The sequence below is a fragment of the Pteropus medius genome, unplaced genomic scaffold (genome assembly GCF_902729225.1).
Source record: "Pteropus medius unplaced genomic scaffold, Ma_sr-lr_union100, whole genome shotgun sequence".
NCBI lineage: Eukaryota > Metazoa > Chordata > Mammalia > Chiroptera > Pteropodidae > Pteropus > Pteropus medius.
The window spans coordinates 2,757,690-2,783,360 of record NW_024347862.1 but is presented as its reverse complement, the minus strand read 5'-3'; the positions used below and the strand labels follow the sequence as shown (position 1 = coordinate 2,783,360).

At 37.2% G+C, this 25,671-nt stretch overlaps 1 protein-coding gene across 11 annotated transcripts in view; it reads left to right on the top strand.

Moving 5' to 3' along the window:
• Positions 1-6: 6 nt before the first annotated feature.
• Positions 7-25,671, top strand: part of OPCML (opioid binding protein/cell adhesion molecule like) — a 477,723-nt gene continuing 452,058 nt past the window's right edge. For 3 of the 11 annotated variants that reach the window (XM_039878852.1, XM_039878851.1, XM_039878850.1), the window contains exon 1: positions 847-1,597. In XM_039878852.1, the coding sequence (XP_039734786.1) occupies positions 1,431-1,597 (167 nt within the window). In that variant the 5' untranslated portion in view covers positions 847-1,430. The other 8 variants (XM_039878854.1, XM_039878859.1, XM_039878853.1 and 5 more) reach the window with 7 other exon arrangements.

Below are 25,671 nucleotides of genomic sequence, written 5' to 3'. Positions count from 1 at the left end.
TTGAAGTGGATCACTGGAACAGAAAGCGTGCCCCATCTCTTTGCAAAGGCCCAGAAGAGATCTGCGGTGGGTGGGACTGTAGCTTTGCCAGGTGGAGAAAGGGCGGGCGAGTGGTAGACTTGTACACCGGTTCAACTACCTGGCTTGGGAAACGTAGTTCAGTTCTCCAGGGCGGGGTTTGGCAACTTCTGCTTTAGCATCCGAGGAGGGAAGGTGCGACCTTCAGTTCTCAATTTGCTGTTTTCCTTAGAACTCCCTCTCCCGCCCTCCCCGCACTCCTCCCAGGACCCTACTCCCACCGCCTGCAAGCAAGGGAGCACAGGGAAAGCGCAGCATTCTCTTACTGGCTGCAGGGGTCGGGGAGAGGAGAGCTGGTTGAGGTGCCTGCCGTACCCCAGCTCGGCTCTCAGCCCGGGTGGGCTCTGGGGTCGCAGAGCGGCTGGGGTTAAGGTGGGCGCTCGCCTGTGCCTAGCGACCGCTGGCAAGATGAACGCTCAGTCCGCCGGCTCGCGCGACGCGGGCACGGGAGAAAGTGGCGGTCAGTGATGGAGCTGCTGCCATGACAACCACGGCGGTCAGGACCCGCGCGCGTCCGGGCTGCTCCCGGGAGGAAGGCAGCGTGGAGGCCGGAGGCAGCCGCTGAGCTTGGCGTCCGCGCGTCCCCGCGTCCAGTGCTGCGTCCCTGGAGGAGGCGGGGGCGCGGTACACCCAGCTCCCTTGCGCCCCGAGCCTGCGCCGGGCGGCGCTCCGCGGGCTGGGAGTGCGGGCCGGGCTGGCCGCCAGTCGCCGCCCGGGCTGCGGTGGAGGACATCCACGGCGCCGGAGGATCCTCTCGCTGAGCCGTCCGCGGGTCCCTGCGGTGGAACTTTTTGCACCTTTGGGTTCCAGATTAGAGACTTGGGCTGTTTATAAATATATCTATACATATGTGTGATCTAATAAAACATTTTCTCCTCTCCTTGAAGCAGCAGTTTTTTATGACATCTCCTTTATGTCAGAGACACTTGCCTGGCTTCTTGGGTTATAAACTTTTGATGCCAGACCTCTGCAGAACGTGCCCAACTGAATCTTAAAGTAGCATCTTGAAGAGAGGGAAAGAGAAAGAGCAATCTGTGACCTTCATCCCTGCACCTTCCTTCTTCCTCTCCCTTCCAGGCTGCCTCCTCCTCTCCAGGGGAGCGTCAAGAAAGCTCTTTTTTGGTTGCAGGAGGGGCATCTGGTTCTGCCAGGCTGGAAAGCTGAGGCAGGATTTGAGGAAGAATCACTAGACTCCGCAGAGCCTGGACTCGTTTCTTCTTCTCCCTCTCTGCTTCTGGCTTGCTCCATCCCTTCCTCTCTCCCCACACCACTTCCTGAGACTCACTGGTGTGTGGGGCAGAGGACAAGGACCGTGCCGCTGCAGGAGTTCTGGGAAGTTGTGGCTGTCGAGGATGGGGGTCTGTGGGTACCTGTTCCTGCCCTGGAAGTGCCTCGTGGTCGTGTCTCTCAGGCTGCTGTTCCTTGTACCCACAGGAGTGCCCGTGCGAAGCGGAGATGCCACCTTCCCCAAAGCTATGGACAACGTGACCGTCCGGCAGGGGGAGAGCGCCACCCTCAGGTAGGGAGCTGTACTTCAGCGGGGGACCGAGCCCCTCTATGTGTTTATGTGGGTAGGGGCGATCAAGAGAGAGAACAGAAGGCTTGCATGGGGGATTGCAGTATGTGAGAGGGACTTTGCAGGTTCCAGAGGTGCCCACTTGCATACTGTGGCAGCTGACATCCATTCTCCTGGACAAGTTTGTCGTTTTCTCCAGCTTCTCTGGTCCAGGATCATATAAGTGAACACTGAGGTCCATGCTTGGGACTACATGTAGCTTTGAGTCCATGACATAGCTAGATTCACTTTTGTCTTGGCACCAAGATGAGAGCAGAGAGCCCTGGAATTGACACACTGGGGGATCATATAAAATGGCTGAGTTCCCCTGTAGCTCTCTCACAGGCTGGAAGGTATGAGATAAGGCAGGAAAATGCTCAAGATAGGCTGGCTTGTTCCTCTTAGAAAGATACCTAAAATTCCAGGCTCTGCAATTGCTAGTGCTGGGCCACGGCCCTTTATGAGTCTGCTCAAGATGCAGCCATCCATGTCAACCCTGTGTGGTGATCCTGGGTCCCCTATTATAAATTATGAGGGCAGTTTTATCTTTGCAGGCTCAGGACAAGAAGCGGAAACATGTAGCTTTTATGCAACGACATCACTCCTGTGCGAAAAGCACAATAGGAATGCTTTTTGTTTTACCTTAATGAGTTACAGAGAATCACTTACATGCTCCAGGCAGAGGGGTGGAGATTCTCGGAATATGAACCTTTGGGGACTGGACTTGCTGCAGCAGAGACTTTAATAGAAATTCAGCCACCACTTTCCACCAGCTCAGCAGATATCATCTTTTATGCTTTTAATGAGGCAGTTCTGGTCCTAGGAGACAGATTCAGGGACGTCCCAGCTTAACTCTGACTCACAATCTACACAGGGTGAATGTCTTTGCCCTATCTCTGACTTTGATGATTATGGTAAGAATAAAATATTCTGCCCCAGATTCTGCAGCCAAAAAACCTGGCTTCTCCAAAGAATGGAGGAGGGTGGTTGTCCTTCTTGTTCTTCTCTTAGATCCCATGATTGAACCCTCTCTGCATCTAGAAAAGCTTCTCCCCCGGGAAGAAAATAAAGACCACTTAGGACACCAACTATCCTTTCGTAAGCCGAATCTCCTTTTGAGCTAAGGAACAGGTTTCAGAACACTGTCTGCTGGTAATCGGGGGCCTCAGGAGGAGAGAGAAAAAATAGGATAGACACAGACCTTCCCTGACAGCAAGAGGGAAACCCCCAGCTTGTCCCAGAGTAGGATGTAATATGCCTATTTCATTGTCTCAAAGAAGTTTCAGGAGTCCCCTCCCTGAGAAATGACTTGTGGATGCACATTTGCAATGAATCAGTCAACTTAGAGATGGGAGTAGCACCTGGGCTACAGTGCATATTTACCAAGGAGATGCTGGTAAAAGTAGGTGCAAAGGGATGTTGATGCTGCCATGTACCTCTCTTTATTTTCTAATCTACTACTGGGTGCAAAGAGTCCCACCATTTAATAAAGCTTCAGTGATGAACTTTCCAAAACCCTCTTTCCTTTTCCTGCCCCTAAAAGTTAAAACCAGAAACAAAAAACTTGAGCTATCTGCTTTCTAGGTTGCAATAAGACTATTCCACCAGCAGAGGGCCGGCCAGCTACAATCTACTTTTTTTTTTTTTTTTTTTTATTAGCTGCTGGCCTGTTTTCATGATCTTCAATTCTAATGTTTAGCAGCTGGGCTTGGTAATGGGAATGAGAGTGAAAAAAAGAAAAAGCTGAATAGTTGCTTTTTGTGCTTTGTAGAGAGGAAAAAAACCTTATATGTTTGAATACAAATGTTATCTGTTACCTGATTGCATGCTTTATTTTATAAAAAGTAAGCACACGTTTTATGTTGATTTTGCCTCTCCTCTTCAGTAAAATTTGCCCTGAAGTAGAGAAATTCAGCACATTGTCCACATTTTAATCTCTTTATATCCTCTTTCTTTTTACTTCTTGTAGTTTCTTCTTTTATTACTTTCTTCATTTTTATCAATGCCTCCATTTTATATGCGTTTGCCTATTATTCATTCTCTTCCTTTTTTGCCTTCATCACTTAAATTTTATTATTCTCCGATATTTTAAGGTTCTGATTTTACTACTAGTGTAATGTTTCTTAAAACAACATAAATCTCTCTGAAGATTTGGGGGAGTCCCGATGTCTCTCCTTTTGTTTTCTATGCTCCTTTGGTATTGGCTAACATCTGTGTTCCCATCTCAATGAAAAACTTATTTGTTGGTACCATGCTTCCAGTCTCTGGAATTCCATAGCCTCAACCCCAGATAAACATGTCATGTTTTATCTTGCATTGTGTTTTGCTTTTTTAAAAAATGTAATTCTTAAGTATAGTCACTCTTGAGTCCCTTACAGATGTTCCATTAGGAATTCAGTGTTTGGGAATTTAGTGTTCTGAATGCATCAAATATTCAGAAAGTATTGAAAATAATTGAAAATAATTGAATGATTCCCACACTCATCAGCCACAGGAATTCTTTTCAAATGTGGCTGCCCTGGATCAAACTTGTGTCAAATCTTGAATAAAATCACATTGGAGACCAAAGACTGAGTAGGAAAAGCAAAAGAATGGAGAGAACTGGGTTCGTCTTTGAATTTTCTAGTGACAAATTCCCCAGTTTAGATACAGATGATTTCCTTCCTTGGAGATATCATTTTAATGTGTTAGATCCTTGATTGCATCGAGGGATGTTTAGAAAGTGATGTGCCAAAGACGACACTGAAGTTTTGAACGTGCATGAAACTCATTTATATAGGTGAAGCAATATTATCTTCCTCATAACTACTTCAGAGAGCTACTTAAAAAGTAAAAATAATTATTTGAATATTGAGTTATTTTGCCTTCTTGGAAGAGAGAGGATATGGAAAAAATGAAGGTGGTATTCACTACAGCCTAATTCTAGCTTCTATGAATCTGATTTGAATTCATTATTACAAATGGGCCCTTTTGGCCAGAATCATTTCATTACAATTATCTGCTGTTGGTTTAAAAATGTTCTGTGTCTTTCCATTAGATTAGATATGACAAGTCTCTAAAAATCCTGTGTCTGAATCAGTGCCCACATCAGGAAAGGAGCCCAGGATGCTCAGTGTGGTTGGCTAGTGTCTATTAAGCCATTTCAATTGCAGTGATGATGGCCAGATGTGTTTTCTTCATGGGCCTCAATCTCCTTTAAATTTGTTTAGTTTCTCATTGGGACCACGTTATGAATATTTTGAGCTGGTGCTATAGGATGGAGGTAGGAGTTGTTGCTGTAACTGTTCCACTAAATGGGAAAAGTCCCACCAATATACTGTTTTATTTTTATTTTTATATGGCAGGATAATCAGGTTTGATAATCCAGGCTTGCTGATCTGGGATTATGCTTAATAACTCTTTTCTAAAATGTCCCTGCATTTTCATTTGGAGTTCTGAGCTAATCCTTTTGGAACCAAGTATTTGAGGGTTACCTACAGCCGAGGAATAATCTGAGCAGCAGGATTTTGCCAAAGCAGTGGGGCAGTCAAGCTCCCAAGTACAACATTCTGTTGTTTGCCTGGGTGTTTCTCTATATTTTGTACTTATGATCAGCAGCTTTTCTTTTTGTGTAAATTAAAAAATTCAGAGTAACTGCTAAATTATTCAAAACAAGTACATGATTTTACATTTCAGTGCTTAAGTTGCCAAAGCTAAATGGGGATTTGAGGAAGTGCAAAGGCTTGGCTCTTGGTCTGGGAAGATGAAGACAGAAAAGACATTGAAGCAGAGTAGGTCCACAGGGTCCCTCCAAGTGGCAGTGCTGACCCAGCTGCCTACTGGCAAGCTTTTTAAAATTTCGCCTTCCAGGTTCTAGCCAATGCAATCAAAATCTCTGGAGTTGGGCATAGGTGTGGGCACTTAAAAAATCTCTCCCAGAATTTCTAATGTGGAATTAGAGTTGAGACTCACTGCTCTAAAGCCCGTTTTTGCCCCAGAGCATCTGAACAAGGCTGGTCTCCATTGGTCCTACCCCCCTGTAAGTGTTCTCTCCGTGCCCGTATGTACTTTACCATTCACAGGCTACCTTGGCTTCTAGATTGAGCACTGTGCTCAGGGACCTGAATACCTGGGTTTGGTTCTTATTCTACTACTATATGGTTTTGAGCACTTCAGTTCAAGTGCGGACACATGAGAACAATATCTGCCGAATCTATGCCATCAGGTGAGATGAAGTATATGGTGTTTTTCTGTTTAACTATAAAGCAACATATATATATATATGTTGTCACTGGTGGTACATGGAACTCCTCAATAACAACCTGTAATACTCTCAATATTTTCCAGTTTCATCTGCCCTACCTTCTGCCCCCAAAGATACTAATCTCTTCCCAATTCCACTCAGCATCCTTTCTGCTTGTAGTCAAGAATTACTCTAATCTGAATTCCAATAATGCTTGCTACAGATTTCTATTCTAATAGATACACACCGTGGACCTGCCACTTATGTGTAGTTTTGGTTAGACTTTGAACTCCTGGCAGTTAGGAATCATGTCTTATGTACTGAGTACACATGTGGTAGATACTAAGGATTAAAATAATAAATATTTGTTAAATGCTTTAATCCATCTTAACCAGACTCAGTCTCTTACAATATATTATTACCTCTGCAGCAACAAAGTGCTTATATTTAAAGGGTTTTAGTCTTGTCAAAATATGATGCTGGGATATTCACGTACAGCAGTTGGTTAGAGATGTTGGAGGCCAGGGACTTTTGGGTTTTGCTTCAATCACTTGCCAGAGGGGACAGTTGAATCCATCTTTGGTTGCAATCTGATCTGAAACTATGCAAAAGGCTTCACTATCCCTGAGGGCAAGACACTGAGCAGGGCAGCAGAGTTGAGAGGAATCTTCTTGGTGACAATAGAGCAATATATGTGGAAGTGAGGCTGTCTCTGTGGAGGTTTGCCTTGCTGTAGACACGAGGAGATACACAGGATAAGGAAGCAGTAGGGGCAGACAGGCTGCCTAGCCATTCTGCCTGAGAAGCTGCTATGTTAGGATAGGGGTGCAGCTGCAGGATTCAGCAGGCCTGGAAGAGCAGGGCTGGCTGCACTCTGACTCTCTAATGTCACTGAAGGATAGGAATGTGTCTGCCTCCCCCACAACACATGCCACACGCCATATACCACAAGCCAAAGCTGGGGATGGGAGAAGCTGTAAAGGATTCAAGACATATGCTTCCTGGCTTTCTGAATTGCTCTGGAAAACTCAGCCGCTCTTATCTAAGTCCTTTTGTTCATTTTTGGCCTTTAAGTAAACTTGGCCCTTGGGTTCAGTTTAGTCCTGTTGTTCTCATTTCCCTTCCTTTCAGCTTCTAAAAAGGGACTGTGCCCTTAGCCTGTTTATTGTTTTTTTCCTGTGTACCTGGCTCTGAAGGGGTCAGGGAGGACAGCAGCACTGGCCAACGTAGGGTGCAAATCTGATGGGGTCCAACAGTGAGATGCAGAGAGGAGAAGCCAAATAGGTCCTATTTGACCTTCGCAAGGGAGGATTTATTAAATTACTTATTAACAAGAAACAGTGTTCACAATCATGAAATGAAGTAATTATGGTCCAGAAATTTCATTGCCTATTAAGTTAGGAACTAAGTGTTAACCTTTCTTGATTATAATTTTTTAATCCATACAAGATAGTGCCAGATTATTTCAGGTTTGTTTGTCTGTTTATTTTTTTCCCTGCAGGGAGATGCTTTTGCTAATTGGGATTTAGTTGAATTTGAGAGAAAGTTTGCATAGGGTGGGTGTTGGAGTGGAGGCTGCCTGCTCAGTCCCCTCCCACCTCTCAGTAAGTGACACCTTCCTGAAGCTTCTTGTACCCTGGTGTATCTTTTTTAAGAAGTGAAAATTCAAGATGCGATGTCTCTGCAGCTCAACACTTATCCTTGATCTGTGTGTCATTTCCTTGATAAAGAAGGTTAAAGAAAGGAAGAGTTTGAGCCTTATGTCACTCTCCCTACAGGATCTTACTACAGACTTTTTAATAAAATGAGCAAGGGAAGGGGGCCTTTTAAAACGAACACACTTTATTACCCATGGTTCACTCTGTGTCTTATCGTTTCATGTAATTTTCAGACTATTATGAACCCCAAATAACAGCCTAGGAGACTGAGGTTTAGAAGATTTGAGTCACTTGCTTTTGGTCACATGGTTTTTATGTGTTAGAGTCTGGATTTGTTCCTGCAAGACCTTTTTTCTTCTTTTCAGCTTTATAGTATCCCCTCCCAGATATAGAGAACAGAGAAAGTTCCCAAGTGCTACAAGTGGATGAATTCCAAAGCCCCCTCTCTGTTTCCAGGAACTGTGTTTTACCAAAGATCAGGCAAATCTGCATTTTAGTCTATTGTCCTGCCTTTGGCTGTCTCCTTTGCTTCCTGGTGCTTAACTCCCCTCACCTGCCCATTGGTAAATGCCACTCCTTCTTCTGGGAGTGAAAAAAAATCATGCTGCAAACAATGCAAAGAATGAAGGCCACAGGAGGGTTCAGTGACAATCATTGGTGCTCTTAGCTTTGAACCTATCCTAAAGGTTGTCCTCTCTTGTTGCACGGCCTCCCACTGCACACACAGCATCTCCAAGGACACTGTAAACCAAGACAAAGCAAGCAAGTAATTTATTGACAAGAATGCCAATGCCAGAGCATTTCCAGGAGAATCGTGAGGAAAATGAGTGATCACTATGGAAGTATGTTTTTTAATCCTAAAATATATGTCATTTCATAATTCCTCCTCCCCATCTTTATATTCATATTCTAATTTAAGCCACTGAGGCTGTAAAAACAGAGAACCACAGACCTTCTTCTCATATCCTTGCTGCTAGAGGAAACCATGTGACCCCTTTTGGCCTCCTCTTCCCTGGAGATGGTACATTTTGCTTAAATCAAAGAAATGCTGAAGGACTTGACCTGGCTTCCCATAAAGGTGCTGATCAATTAGATGTTTAAAAATTAGTTTTGAATATTAAACATTTTCAGTGGATCTAAAGATTTATGGTATTAACTAAGTTTCCATTGCATAATAGGAACAAAGAATGTTTTAAGTGGTTGTTAAGTTTCCTGGCTAGCCTACAGAAGATAAATTAACTCATAATTATCCAAAATGCTATATACTACCAGTGAAGAATAATAGAAAACAAAGTTGTGGAAGAAGTAATTATGTAAAAGAGAAAAAAAAATGAACGATAATTTTCTATTTATCGTGAATGCTGAAGAAAAGTAGGCATAATTAGAGAAAGATAATACAGAAACATTTTCTCAAAGATATTCCTGAATACTTTCAAAAGTTTTGGAATTTTTATTGTTGTTTTTGTTGTGCTAAATTTAATTTTAAGATTCATAGCTTTCATTTTATTTGATTCAAGCATACATTTGCCACTTCTTGGATGATTAGGGATTCTTTTCTAAATATTATGAAGAAAGGAAGACAGATAAAGGAAATGAAAGACAAAAATGGAAAGAAATAAGTAGGAGAGAGATTTTCCCAAGGTGTCAGCTAAGGTGTCAGCTAAGAGTTGAAGGAAGACAAAGGAACTAAAGGTGGGGAAAGTGTTTACGAGAGAGCGAGAGAGCGAGAGAGAGAGAGAGCGAGAGAGCGAGAGAGCGAGAGAGAGAAACCTAACATGGAATTACTGAATAGTCAAAGGTAGAGAAAAGAAGGAAGAGATTAAAGGAGGAGGAAGGAAAGAAAGAAGGAAATGGTAGACAAAAATTACTGTGTCCCATCTGGTGCATGAACATCTCCATCCCTGACTATCCAGGTCACAGGACCCCACAAGCACAAGTATCCAGCGCCCATATAAAATCAAGGCGAAAAGCAACTTAGGGCTCGAGTTCTTGTTCTTTCTGTCCCTTGGTCCCTACTTGTCCCACAGGAGGAAATCCCCTTTCTTGTCACTGAGTCCTAGTCCAACTCTTCTTACTCTGTGTTAGATCTACAGCAGGCTCTAGGTGATTGAGAGGACTGCCTTGCCCTGCTGAGACCTCTTTACCAGGAATCTTCATCCACCCTTGACCCCACTCCTCCCAGCCTAGTGGTTCATAGACTTTTCAATTCTTATTGTTTGCCTGTCCACCCAAATGTCCACTTTGGAGACCACCTCATGTACAGGCAGCACGTGAGGTTTAGGCCAAATCAGACCTGCTCTTCTACAACTAAATTGTCTATTCTCAGTCATTTTTAGATATATGAATTGCCATGTCAGATATTTGTCCACCTTGGCTGGGATTCATTCAATTGATGCCATCACAACATAGGATCCCCCCATGATACATAAAAGAAGTAGACAGCATCAGTTACACAGGGAACTGAATAAGTCGAGTGTTTTATTGGAGTAGCTATGCTTACATTGAGATATTTGACTATAAGGCTCCCCGTGTTAAAAGGAAATAATGTATTAAGTGTAATAAAGTATTCCACTTTGTACTATCTTATGCTTTCTTATGCCATCTTTATAAATCTTCCTCTTCCCATTGTTGTTTTCATTGCTTTCATGTCTTCTGTTAAATGCAATAATATCCTCTCTTCATCCATGTGTTACCAGTGCCCAGTGCAATACCTAATATGTAGTAGTGCTTCAAGTTTGTTGAAAAGATGAATGCTTATCCCTATCTCTATCTCTCTGTCATCCTCTCTCTCACACACACGTATACACACACACATGCACACACACACACACACACACACACTTGCTTACTTATTTTGAAGCAATTGGTAGTCACTGAAATTACAACTAAGGACTCTGGCATTTGAATTCTAGTTGGGATAATGATCATTCCCTAGGTAGTTGGTATTTAACTTGTCCTGTGTTCTCCTGCTCATTATAATTGCAGTATTTCTGAATTTCACAATATTCTTAAAGCCGAGAGATTCAGAGCAGTTTCAAGGGAGTTATGCTTGCCTCCTCTCTTTTTATCAAGGTTACATAATAGAGGATGACACATTCCATCGGTATATCTGCAAACTTTAGAGGATGGAAAAGCCGATATGAATGATTCTTAACATTTCACAGGGATCTCAGGGTGAAGGGATTTATGGACCCATTTCCTTGAATATCTGAAATGTACCTGCTTCTGTGATAGGCTTTCATTGTGACATCCCTGAATAATTCTCAGCAGCGTGTATCCTGATGCAATGGAAATAGTTTATAGGATATTCTTGGTCTCATGCTCCATTTTACAATTGCATCGTCAATGGGTACTTAGAGAAATACAAGATAAAATATAACTTTATGAAGAGGCTAACAGGCTAAGACTTTGCAGTCAAACAAGCTCATTTCAAATCCTAACTCTGGAACGTATTGGCAGAATGTAGTTGACTAAGTCTCAATTTCTCGATTAAAACAAAAATAGAGATTATATACCAACTTCACTGGGTTGTTGGGGAGGAATACATGACATTAAGTTTGTAAGAGCTTATGACATATAGAAAGCTCATAATAAACATCATTTGTTTTAAATATAAGTTATTGAATTCACAATTTAAACAAGCAGCTTGTATTAACTACCGACTGTATACCGAGCACCGTTCTAGGCAGTGTGGAAATTATAAAGATGAATTATTCCTAGGCTCTCCTCTTTAAACATTCACATCTAGTGAATATGTTAGCAAAATAAAGAACCCAGAGATCAGAAAGTGGGGGAGGAAAGGAGAGAGAGGGAGAAGAAGGAAGAAGAGGAAAGAACATTTACTTAAAATAAAATGTATATTAAGTGTTCATGTACACAAACTTGAACATCTATATTCACCCATTAACCATCACTACACAAGATACAGAACATGTTTATCACCTTCAAGGAGTTCCTCCATGTCCCTTTTTTACTGTGGTAAAATATACATAACATGAAATTTATCATTTTAGCTATTTTTACGTGAACAGTTCTGCAGCATTTTAAATACATTCATATTATGTGAAACAATCACCACTATCCCTCTCCAGAACTCTTTTTATCTTTCCAAACTGAAACGATGTCCCCATTAAACATTAACTCCCCATCTCCATTCCCAGAAGCCTTGGCAAACACCTTTCTACTTTCTGCCTCTATGAATTTGACTAGCCTAGGGACCTCATATAATTGATATCATACAGTATTTGTCCTTTTGTGACTGTCTTATTTCACTTAGCTGAATGTCTTCAAATTTCAATAGTATTGTAGCATGTGTCAAGATTTCTTTCCTTCTTAAAGGCCAAGTAATCTTCCATTGAATGTGCACACGACATTTTACTTATCTAGTCATTTGTTGGTGATCGCTTGGGTCTCTTTCACTTTTTTGCTTTTGTAACTAATGCTGTTATAAACATGGGTGATCAAATATCTGTCCAAGTTTCTGCTTTCAATTCTTTTGTGTATACCCAGCAGTGGATCATATGGTAATTCCATTTAATTTTTTAGGAACCATCATACCATTTTTTATAGTGACTGCACCATTTTACATTCACTCTAGCAATACATAAAGATTACAGTTTCTTTACATCCTCACCCACACTTGTTCTTTTCTTTTTTTTTTAATTAAATTTATTGGGGCGATTTTGATTAATAACATTACATAGTTTCAAGTATACAATTCTATAATATATGATCTGTATATTGCATTGTGTGCTCACTATCCATAGTGTAGTTTCCCTCGGTCACAGTGTATTTGATCTTCTTTACTCTCTTCATCAGAACTCCAACTGCCTTCCTTTCTGGTAACTTTCATACTGTTGTCTGTGTCTATGAGTTTGTTTATTTTGTTTGTTCATTTGTTGTTTCCTGTTTTACATCCCACAGATGATTGAAATCAAATGGTTCTTGTCCTTTTCCATCAGACCTATTTTGCTTAGCATGATACTCTTAAGATCCATCCATGTTGTCAGAAATAGCAGTATTTTATTCTTTCTCATGGCTGAGTAATATTCTATTGTATACATGTAAAACATCATCTTTTTTAAATCATCCACTGAAGGACATTTAACTTGTTTTCATGTCTTGGCTACTATAAATAATGCTGCAGTGTTCATAGGAGTACATAAACTTTGCAAATATGTATTTTCAAATATATATTTGGATAGATACGCAGAAGAAGGATTGCTGGATAGATAATAAGGTAACTCTATTCTTGATTTTTGAGGAATCTCTATAGTGTTTTCCACAGTGGTCGTATCAGTTTACATTCCCACCAACAATATATGAGAATTACTTTTTCTCCATATCCTTTCCAACATTTGTTATTTCTTGTCTTATTGATAATAGCCATTCTAACAGGTGTGAGGTGGTATCTCATTGTGGTTTTGATTTTCATTTCCCTTATAACTAGTGAAGTTGAGCATCTTTTCATATATCTGTTGGCCATTTGTATGTCTTATTGGAATGAGTGTGTGTTCAAATACTCCACTTGTTTTTTAATAGGATTGATTTTATAGTTGTTGTTGATGAGTTGTATGAGTTCTTTATACATTTTGAATATGAGCCCCTTTTCCGAAGTATTGTTTGTAAATATCTTCTCCTACTCAGTTGGTTGCCTTTTTGTTTCGTTGATGGTTTCTTTTGCTGTGCAGAAGCTTTTTAGTTTCATGTAGTCCCATTAATTTACTTTTGCTTTTACTTCCCTTGCCCGTGGAGTCAAGTACATAAAAGCCTCTCTGGGACCAAGGTTTAGTATCTATGTTTTCTTCTTCTTTCTGTTTTTTTTATTGTTTCAGGTCTTATGTTTAAGTCTTTGATCCATTTTAAGTTAATATTTGTGTATGGTGCCAAATAGCAGTCTAGCTTCATTCTTTTGCATGTGGCTTTCCAATTCTCCCAAAACCATATGTTGAAGAGGCTTTCTTTTCTCTGAATGTTTTTGTCTTCTTTGTAGAAAATTAGTTGCCCATATGCATGTGGGCTTATTTCTGGGTTCTCAATCCTGTTCCATTGGTCTGTGTGTCTTTTTTCTGCCAATATCATGCTATTGATTATTGTACCTCGTAGTATAATTTGAAGTCAAGGAATGTGATGCCTCTGGCTTCGTTCTTTTTTCCTCAGGATTGTTTGGCTATTTGGGTACTTTTTTGGTTCCATTCAAATTTGATGATTTTTTGCTGTTGTTCTATTTTTTTGAAAAATGCCATTGAGATTCTGATGGAGATTCCATTAAATCTGTATATTGCTTTAGGTAATATAGCCATTTTAACTATGTTCTTCCAATCCATGAACACAGAATATCTTTCCATTTCTTTGTGTCTTCTTCGCTCTCTTTCAACAATGTCTTGTAGTTTTCAGTGTATAGGTCCTTCACTTCCTTTGTTAAGTTTATTCCTAGGTATTTTATTCTTTTTGTTGCAATCGCAAATAAATTATCTTCTTCATTTCTTTTTCTAACATTTCATTGTTAGTATACAGGATTGCAACGGTTTTTGTATATCGATTTTGTATCCTGAAACATTACTGTATTTGTTTATTGTTTCTAATTATTTTGGAGTGCTTCTTTAGGGTTTTCTCTATACACAATCATATTATCTGCAAAAAGTGACAATTTGATGTCTTCATTCTCAACTTGGACGCCTTTTATTTCTTACTCTTGCCTGATTGGCTGGCTGGGACTTCCAGTACTAACAGTGGTGGCAGTAGGCATCCTTACCATGTTCCTGATGTTAGAAGAAAAGCTTTCAGTTTTTCACTGTGAAGTACGTTATTAGCTAAGAGTTCATCATAGAGAGCCTTTATTATGTTGAGGTACTTTCCTTCCATAACCAGTTGATTGAATGTTTTAATCATAAATTGATGTTGTTTCTCATCAAATGCTTTTTTTTTTTTTTTGCATTTATTGGTATGATCATATGATTTTCATCCTTTGTTTGGTTAATGTGGTATATCACGTTGATCAATTTGCATATGTTGAACTATCCTGGAATGAACCCCACTTGGTCATAATGTATTTTATCTTTTTAATGTATTGTATTTGATTTGCTAGTGTTACGCTTAGGATTTTTGCAACTATATTCATCAGAGATATTGGTCTGTAATTTTATTTTTATGTGTTGTTCTTGCCAGGTTTTAGTGTCAGGGTAATGTTCGCCTTGTAAGATGAGTTAGGAAGTATTGCTTCTTCAACTTTTTGGAAGAGTTTAAGAAAGAAAGGTATTAAATCTTTAAATGTTTGGTAGATTTCACTAGTGAAGACTTCTGGTCCTGCACTTTTGTTTTTTTGGAGGTTTTTAATGAATGTTTCAATCTCCTTACTGTTGATCTGTCCGTTTAGATTTTCTAATTCTTCATGATTCAATATAGGAAAGTTATATGTTTCTAATAATTTATCTATTTCTTCTAGATTATTAAATTTGATGACTTATAGCCTTTCCTAGTATTTTTGTATAATCCTTTGTATTTCTGTAGTGCCCATTGTAACTTCTCTTTCATTTCTGATTTTGTTTGAGTCTTTCCTCTTTTTGTCTTAATGAGTCTAGCTGGGAGTTTGTTGATTTTATTTATCTTTTCAAAAGCTAGTTCTTTGTTGCAGTAATTTTTTCTATCAATTTTCTATTCTCTATTGCGTTTAATTCTGCTCTATTTTGCTATTATTATTATTATTTCCTTCCTTCTACCGACTTTAGGCTCTGTTTTACTTTTCTAGTCCTTTAAGGTGAATTATTATGTTGTTTATTTGAGATTTTTCTTTCTCTTGGGTGGGACTGTAATGCCATAAACTTTTGTTATCACTTTTGCTGAATTCCCCAAATTTTGATGTTTCACTGTCATTCTCATTTTTCTCTATATATCCTTTAATCTCTTTCATTTCCTCTTTGACCCACTTGTTGTTCAGTATCGTGTTGCTTAAACTCCACATTGTTGTGATTTTCTCAGCTTTCTTTTTGCAGTTGATTTCCAGTGTCAAAGCATTGTAATCAGAAAATATGCTTTGTATGATTTCAATTTTCTTAAATTAGTTGAAACTAGTTTTGTAATCAATGTATGATCTATCCTTGAAAATGTTCTATGTGCATTAGAGAAGAATGTATATTTTGGTGTTTTGGTGTAAATACAGATTATGCCCATTTGGAATAATATGTCATTTAAAGCCAATATTTTCTTATTGACCTTCTGTTTGGATGATCTATCCATTGCTGTCAATGGGGTATTTAAGTTTCCTAATAAAATTGTATTTTTGTTAGTTTCTCCCTTTACTTTTGTAGTAATTGTTTTATATATTTTGGTGCTCCCAGGTTGGGTGCAAATATATTAATAAGTCTTATGTCTTCTTGATGTATTGTCCCCTTTATCACTACAAAGTGTTCATCTCTGTCTCTTGTTACCTTTTTTTAAAATCTTGAAATCGATTCTGTTTGATATAAGTATTGCTACACCCACTTTTCTCTAAATGCCATTTGCTTGGAGTATCATCTTCTACCCCTTCACTGTGAGTCTATGTTTGTTTTAACAGCTGAGATGGGTTTCCTGGAGGCCAAAAATAGTTGGGTTTTGTTTTTTCATTCATGCCATTACTCTATCCTGGATGAAATCAATCCATTTATATTTAGAGTGCTTGTTGATACATGAGAACTTCCTATAGCTGTTTTTTCTTTTGTTTTATGGTAGCTCTATGTCTCCATTGTTTCTTTTTGCTTGAGTTTCTGTCTGTTATTTGAGTTTGCTGGTATACTATGCTTTTTATACTCCATTTCCTCTTTTTTATGTTATGTGTTTCAGTTCTAAATTTTTGTTTTGTGGTTATAATTTAAAAAAAATCATATCTACAATAGTCTTTTTTTCTTCTGATTGAATCCTATCTCCATTCACCTGTGCAAGTTCAGTTCTTTCTCCTTCTCCCTTTTATGCTGCACATTGATTTTCAAATTATAGTAACTATCGTCTTCTTTTTAAAAAAGTGCTTTTACCTCTTTTAACTTTTATGTTATATTTAAATGTTTAATACTCTATTCTGAATAAGAGTTGGAATTTCCTGTTTTGTCTGTTAGTTAATCATCTTATAGTTTTGTATCCTTTTGCTTTTTTGTTTCAGGAAGAAAAATACCTTTCAGCATTTCTTTTATAGTAGGTCTCGTGGTGGTAAATTCCCTCAGCTTCTGTTTGTCTGGAAAAACCTTTGTTTCTCCCTTATATCTAAAAGATAACTTTGCTAGATATATTATTCTTAGATGATGAATTCTCCCTTTCAATATTTTGAATATTTGATTTCATTCTTCTAGTTTATAAGGTTTTTGTTTAAAATTCCAATGATAGTCTAATGGGATTTCCTTAGTAGGTTACAGTCTCCTTTTCTCTGGCTGCCTTGAGAATTCTTTCTTTGTCATTTACTTTTGACAGCTTTAATATAATGTGCCTTGGAGAAAGAAGGTCTTTATAGATTGAAATAATTAAGTCTTCTATTAGCTTCTTGGATTTGAGGTTCCAGTTTTTTCCATAGATTTGAGTAGTTCTCACTGATTCTTCGTTTAAATAAGCTCTCTGTTCCTTTCTTCCTCTTTTCTCCTTCAGGTATACCCACTATGCTTATATTGCTCTTCTAATGAAGTCAGATACTTCTCAAAAAGTTCTTTTTTATATATACTCTTGATTCTCTGTCTTCTACCTGAGTCATTTCTAAATTTCTATCTTCAATGTCACTATTTTTTTTTCTTCATCTAGTCTGTTCTGTTTCCTAATCTTGCTAGTTAATTCCTCATCTCATTTTTTGAGTTCTTCAGCTCCAGAATTTGTTTGGCTCTTTTTACATTTTCAATCTCTTTGTAAAGTACTCCTTTTGTTTGTTGATTTTATTTCTGACCTCATTTAACTGCTTTTCTGAGCTTTATTGTATCTTATTGAATTTTTTAAGAACTGCAGTCTTAAATTCTCTGTAATTTAAATCCAGTCTTTCATGTCTTTAATTTTATTTTCTAGAGATTTTTCATGTTCTTCCTGTGCTTTTTTGATATTCATTCATGGTATTTGATGGATTATTTCTCTGTCTGCCTGGAAATTTGAGGGAATATATATATTTTTTCTTTCTTGTTTTTTTCTTTTTCTTTTTCTTTCTTTCTTTCTTTTTTTGAGTGCTTGGTTTTTCTATTTGTTTAGAAGACTTTCCTTGATTTTCCAGAAGGTGCTGCAATAGCTCAATATTTTGTTTTTTCTTACCTGTACTACTGGGACTTCTGTGATCTCTCTGGGACTGTTTTCTCAGCCATAGGAAATACCTCATATTCCCTGAAGAAGTGGAATCCCCTTTACTACTCAGTCGCTTCAGTCTCAGGGGACTAGCCTCCACCTTATGGTGAGTTGAGGCAAGTGATGGGGCTCCTGGCCTGTGTGTTCCTGTTGCTGCTTTCCTGTAACTGGAAGCTTCCTATCCAGCTGCACTTTCTGCACTCCATTACAGCAGCCTCTACCAGGCTCTGACATGATGGGTTGGGGAGGGATGTGCAGGGAGAAAATGGCTCTTGCATCAATGGCTTTGTTTCTTCCAGTGCATTTAACTGTAGTGAGTACAGACCACCCAGGCTGAAATGTTGCTGCTGCCTCTTTGCAATCAGGGGAGTAAGAATTGCAATACCAGATAGCCACAGAAAGGTGGTGGTGCGAGGTCAGATTCTCACCTCTGTGACTTTGTTACCCTGGTGATGGTGGCTGGTGATCACTGCCACCCTCTGCCCTCTCTGCTGTCTCTGATCCTGGGTTCAGCCTTGATGTATACTAGTGACTCAGGATGGTTTGATGTCTCCACACTTCAAGTCAGCCCAGTGGGGTTGCACCCTGACCCTTCACTGCTGTCACATCTGCTTGGGCCATGGTGAGTGCCAGACCGTGGTTTCTGTCTCAGCCCTTCCCCTTGTGCAGTATCCCCTGTTTGTGCCGGTATGTACATCCTTGGATATCTCAATGTGCAGATCTCTTAGACATGTTTGTGTGTTGAGGAGGAAATCCTTTGTTGAATTGTGGCAGTGCAACTTATTGTGACTTCAAGGGGAGAGACCTGAAGGTTTTCTCATATCACCATGATGCTAATGTCACTCTCCCTCTCTCTCTCTCTCTTTTTTTTTTTGATAATAGCTATTTTAATGGCTGTGAAGTGGTACATTGTAGTTTTAATTTCCATTTTCCTAATGATTAGTGATGTTGATGTGATTTTTGACCATTTATATATATTTGTTAGAGAAGTGCCTAATCAAGTTAATTGCCCATTTTTTAATAAGTTGCTAGTTATTTGTTGTTGAGTTGTAGAAACTTTTTACATATTCTGGATATTAGTCCTTTATTAATATACAATTTTCATATTTTCTCTCATTTATGGATTACCTTTTCACTCTGTTGATAGTTGGTACACAAAAGATTTTAATATTGAGGTAGTCTAGTTTATTTATTTTTTCTCTTTTGCAGCTTATGCTTTTGATGTCATAGGCAAGAAATCACTGCCAAATCCAGTCTTGAAGATTTCTTGTATGTTTTTTTTTAAAAAGTTTTATAATTTTAGCTTTTATGTTTAGTTCTTAGGTCCATTTTCAGTTACTTTTTATATATGGTATAAGGTAAAGATACAACTCTATTAATTAATTAATTAATTAATTAATTAATTTTGCTTGTGGATATGCAGTTTTCCCAGCACCATTTGTTGAAAAGACTATTTTTTTCTCCACTGACTATTCTTCACACCTATGCTGAAAATTCTTTGAACAGATATGCAAGGGTTTGTTTCTGGGTTCTCCATTTTATTGCATTGTTCTATGTGTCTGTCTTCATTATCACTACCACACTGTTTTGATTACTATAACTTTGTGGTAGATTTTGAAATTAGGATATGTAAGGCCTTCAACTCTGTTCTTTTTCAAAATTGTTATAGCTACTCAAGAATACTTGAGATTTCATATCAAATTTAAGATGGCGTTTTCTATTTCTGCAGAAAAAATCTTTGGAGTGTTAATAGAGATTGTCTTGATTGTATGGTTCACTTTAAGTAGTACTGACATCTTAACAATATTAAGTCTTACAATCTATAAACACAGATGGCTTTCCATTAATTTTTGTCTTTTTCAATTTCCTACAGCAAAATTTCATAGTTTTCAGTGTACAGATCTTTCATCACCTTGCTTAAGTTAATTACTAGGTATTTGTTTTTAATGTTACTATATATAGAATTGTTTTCTCAATTTCTTTTTTGAGTTGCCTTTGTTAGTGCATAGAAATATAACTGATTTTTATGTGTTAATTTTGTATTCTGTAACTTTGCTTAATTTATTTATTAGTTCTAACAATCGATTTGTGGAATTTTTAGGATTTCTTGCATATCAGTTTATGTCACCTGCAATTCTTTTCCAGTTTGGATTTCTTTGAGAGCTTTTTCTCGTGTAATTGCTCCATCTAGAATTTTCAGTACTATGTTGAATAGAAGCAATGAAAGCAGGCATCCTCGCCTTGTTCTTGCTATTAGAGGAGAATATTCATTGAGTATAATGTTAGCTTTGGGTATTTCATGTTTGACCTTTATTATGCTGATGTAGTTTTATTGAATTTTAAGTTTGTTGAGTGTTATTATCATGTAAGCATATTTAATTTTGTCAAATGTTTTCTCTTCATCAATTAGATGACTTTTTTTCATTCTGCTAATATGATATGTTATATTGATTGACTTGTGTTGAACTATCTTTACATTCCAGAAATAAATTTCATTTTTTCATGGTATGTAATCTTTGACTATCCTGTTGAGTTCAGTTTGCTGTAAATTGTTGAGAATTTTTACATCAATGGTCGTAAAGGATATCGTAAACAGTTTTCTTGTCTTGTAGTGTCTTTGTTTGACTTCGATATCGGGATAATTCTGACCTCTCAGAATGAGTTTGAAAGTGTTTCCTCCTCAAAGATTTTTTGGAAGAGTTTGAGAAGGACTGTTGTTAATACTTCTTTAAGTGCTTGGTAGACTCTACTAGTGAAATCATCTGGTCTTGAGCTTTTCTTTGTTAGGAGATTTTTGATTACTGATTTAATTTCCTTATTAGTTAAACCTCTGTTCAGATTTTCTATTTCTTCATGATTCAGTTTTGTAGGTTGTGTGTTTTTAGGAATTTGTAAATTTCATCTAGTTTATCTAATTTATTGACATACAATTGTTCACAGTACTCTGTTATAATCCTTCTAATTTCTGTAAAATTGTTTTTCATGTCCCTTTCATTTTTAATTTTAGCTATTTGAGTCCTTTTTTTTTTTTCCTTAGTCTAGCTAAAGATTTTTTACTTTTGTTATTATTTTCAAAGAACTGATTCTTGGTTTTCTTGATTCTCTCTATTGTTTTTTAATTCCTATTCTCTATTTCATTGATCCATCTTTATTATTTCCTTTCATTAGTCTAGGGATACATCGATATCATTTCTGACACCATTGATTAGTTTTGTCTGTTTTAAAATTCCATATAAATAGAATAATACTATATCACACAATGCTCTTTTATATTTTATTTATTTCCTTTAGCATAATGTATTTGATATTTATGCATATTATTTCTTATAGCTCATTCCTTTTGATTGCTCAAAAGTATCCCATTGTACATATACACTATATTTATTTCTAATTTTTGGCTTCTATGAATAAAGATACAATTAAGATTTCAGTATACATCTTTGAGGAATTTTTTCCCCCCTTAAGAAATACTTAGGAATAAAATGATTCAGTCATAGTGTAGCTTTAGCTTTTAAGGAAATATCCAGACTGTTTCCCCAAGTTATTATATCAAATTATATTCCCACCAGGAATGTCTAAGAGCTCCAGCTGCTCCACCGACTCAACTTTTTAAATTTTAATATTAGCGATTTTCGTGAATGTATAAAGTAGTATATCGTTGCAAATTTTAATTTGCATTTTCATGAGGATTAATAATATTAGATGTCTTTTCATGTGTTTTTTTTACATTGGCCATTCATCTGTCTTCTCATAGACCATGAGTGATTGACATGTTATCCTATAATTTATTCAACAAATATCTATTAAACACTATATGTCATGTACTATTTTCCAGGCAGTGACATAGGAGCTAGGTTGACACGAAGAAAAGAGATCAAGCTTCTGACATCATAGATCTTATATTCAAGAGCAGAAAGGCAAATATTAAACATGATAAACTCATTAAAACAATATAACATTATACAGTGATGGGTGCTCTGAAGAATAATAAAGTAAATGAATTGAGAAAGACAGTTGGCTATATTCTCACTACTGGAATTACTCATTTGATGCTTGGAATTTGAGTAGAAACCTTACAATACATCAGAGAATTGAGTCCACAGGATAAACTGCCACCCTGAAAACTAGAGAGGCGGGTACAGAGAATCAGTGTTTATTCTGAACAGAAGCCATCACTCTAGTCAGGTTCTTATAGGAACAGTTAAAGGGCAATTAATTGACTGATTTCTGGAGACTGAGTGTGGACTAATTTGAAAACTATCTCCAAGAAACAGAGCCATGGTGGGGCCCTCACACTTTTGTGAGTTTACCTCCAGGAGCTACAATGGGTCCTCAGGGTGAAAATAGGAGAACTGGCAGTAGGAGGGTAACCATTTTGATATACACCCAGAGCATTCTATTCTCCTTAGCAGAAGCCTGTCTTCACTGGAAACTATTTTTCAAGAGCCTTACTATATTGGGGAAGGGAAATACCCAACTCCAACACACCAGTTTTTCATGTATCAGAAAGAGAATACCCAAACACAACCCCTCTAGTCAAATGCCAGAAACACAGCTTAAAGTGAAAGACAAAGCATCAGAATCAGACTCAGTCATGGCTGGGATGTTAGAATTATCCAACCAGAAATTTTAAATTACTATAATTAATATGTTAAGAACTCTAATGGAAAAAACGGACAACATGCAAGAACATATGGGTAATGTAAGCAGAGAAACAGAAATTCTAAGATAGAATTTAAAAAGGAATGCTATAAAAATTGTTGCAGAAATAAAGAATGCTTTTGATAGATGGGTTCATTAGTAGACTGGACATTGAAGAGGAAAGAGTCAGTAAGCTTGAAGACATGTCAATAGAAACTTCCCAGACTGGAAAAGAAAAGAAAAGAAGTCTGAAAAAAACCCAGGAAGTTAATGTTCAATAACTATGACAATTACAAAAGGTATAACATATATGTAATGGGAGTACCAGAAGTTAGAGAAAGGAGTAGAAGAAATATTTGAAAAATATTTGAAACAATAATGACAGAATTTTTCAAGATGAATGTGAGGCATCAAACCGCAAATCTAGGAAGTTCATGAGACACCAAGAAAGTAAATGCATACACACACAAAATTCAAAAAAAACAAACAAAAAAAACAAAACAAAACATTCTTTACCTAGGCATATGACATTAAAATTAAGGAAATTTAAAAGAAAAAAAATTCCTGAAAGGGGTCAGAAAGAGGGGGATTATTTGTAGAGGAACAAGGATAAGAATGAGATCAGACTTCTCTTTAGAAACCATCCAAGCAAAAAGAGAGTGGAATGAAATATTTAAAGTTTTGAAAGAAAAGGATCACTGACCTAGGTACAAAAGTTTCCAAACAAACAAAAATTGGGGTTATTTGTCTTCAGTTGACCTGACTTATAAAAAATATTAAAAATAGGTCTTTAGAGAGTTGAATCATGAACAAGAGCTCATGGGAAGCTTGGTTTAACTCACATTGCTCTGATCATTCTGCACCTCCCTCCATTCACCAGTATTTATAGTTATAGCTGGCTCTTTGGTGATCAAATTATTTGTTCATTCTCTCTCTCTCTCTGTCTCTTTCCCCACACACCACTCACCTACTTTTTTTTTATTCTGGGATGTTTGTTTCTTGAAGGCAAGAATATTATTTCAATTTACTTATCTAAAGTACCTCCTGAGATGCTCTGTAAACGATGCATATTAGCACTGTCTGCTTGACAAGAGGCAGGTAGATTGCATCTATCTCTTTGTCCTCATCTCCTTCTCGATTGTACAAGTAGGTACAATCAGATATTTATATATATTTGTGATCATAACAATGGTGGCAATAATGATGAACATAAGCAACTTTTATTTGTGTAGTGATTTGCAATTTGCTCATTCTCTTCCTGAAAAGTTATTTTCTAACCTCTTTGTATACATGTCATGTCTTATTTATCTTTCAGGCCTCTCTCAAATGTTACTTCACCTGTTAATCTTTTCTGATTTTCCTTGGTATCCTTTATATCAATGATTTCCAAGTTTTCCAAGCCTGATTGGCCATCATAGTGACCTAGGAAGATTGTTTCAGAATACAGATTTCTATGCCCAGCCACAGACATACAGAATTAGGAATATTGAGATATATACCCAAGATTCTGATTCTCATGCAACCAAAACTAGTTCTAGGTACCATTCTTTAAATATTACATTTGACCTTCTAGTGTTTCCTGTAGAACATATAGTGGGAATAAACTGTACCTCTTTTCATTCTCCCATCACTTCTATACTGCTAACTGTGACATATCTGTCAATTTTCCCAAGAGTATTTACATGTGTTTCTCAGTCGCAGGACTTGAGTTCCTAGAACATAGGGAAAATATCTCATTTATCTCTGTATCTATATTTCTGAGTACAATGTATTTTTTTCTTGGTCTTTTTGTTAAATCTTACAAAATCCCACTCAGATTAATTTTTATTATTTTTATTTTTTTCATTTACTAATTACAGTTGACATTCGATATTATTTAATTTTAGGTGTACAGAATAGTAGTTAGACATTTATGTAATTTACAAAGTGATTTCCCCAATAAGTCTAGCACCCATCTGACATCAAACATAGTAATTAAAATATTATTGGCTATATTTCTTGTGCCGTACTTTACATCTCTGTGACTATTTTGTACCTACTGATTTGTACTTCATCATCTTCACCTTTTTCACTCAGCCTCCTAACCTTTCTTCCATATGGAAATCATCAGTTTGTTCTCTATTAGTGTGTTTCTGTTTTGTTTATTCATATATTTTGTTATTTCAATTCTACATGTAAGCAAAATCATATGGTATGTATCCTTCTCTGTCTGACTTAGTTAGCGTAATACCCTCTAAGTCTGTTGCGCAAATGGTAACATTTCATTCTCTTTTACGGCTGAGTAATATTCCGTTGTATACATGTACCACTACTTCTTTATCCAGTCATCTATCAATAGATGGTTGCTTTCAAATCTTGGCTTTTATAAATTACACTGCATGAACATAGGGATGAATATGTCTTTTTGAATTAGTGTTTTGGATTTCTTCAAATCAATACCCAGGAGTGGAATTGCTGAGTCATAAGGTAGTTATATTTTTAATTTTTTTTCTTGGAAACTTCATATAATTTTTTATAGTGGCTGCACCAATTTGCAGTCTCACCAACAATGTACAAGGGTTTCCTTTTTCCCATATCTTCACCAACACTTGTTGTTTGTTGATTTATTGATAGTCATTCTGCATTTCTCTGATGATTAATGACATTGAGCATCTTTTTATGTCTGTTTGCTATCTGCATGTCCTATTTGGAGACATGTCTATTAAGATCTTCTTCATTTTTTAATTGGATTATTTGTTTGTTTTTGGTTTTAAGTTATATGAATTCTTTATAAATGTTGGATATTAACCTCTTATTGGATGTATCATTGGTGAATATCTTCTCCCAATCAGTAGATTGCTTTTCTGTTTTGTTAATGGTTTCTTTTGCTATGCAAAAACTTTTTAGTTTGGTGTAGTCCCACTTGTTTATTTTTTATTTTGTTTGCTGAGGAGATATGTGTACATATAACTAAGAGCAATGTCAGAGAATTTACTGCCTATGTTTTCTTTTAGGAGTTTTATGGTTTCAGGTCTTACATTTAGGTCTTTAATTCATTTTGAGTTCATTCTTGTATATGTGGGTGAGAAGATGGTCTAATTTCATTTTTTTTTTGCATGTTTCTGTTCAGTTTTGTCAACACTATTTATTAAATAAACTCTCTATATCCAATTGTATATTCTTGCTTCCTTTGTCATAGATTAAATGACCATATAGGCTTGGGTTTATTTCTGGGGTCTCTATTCTTTTCCATTAAT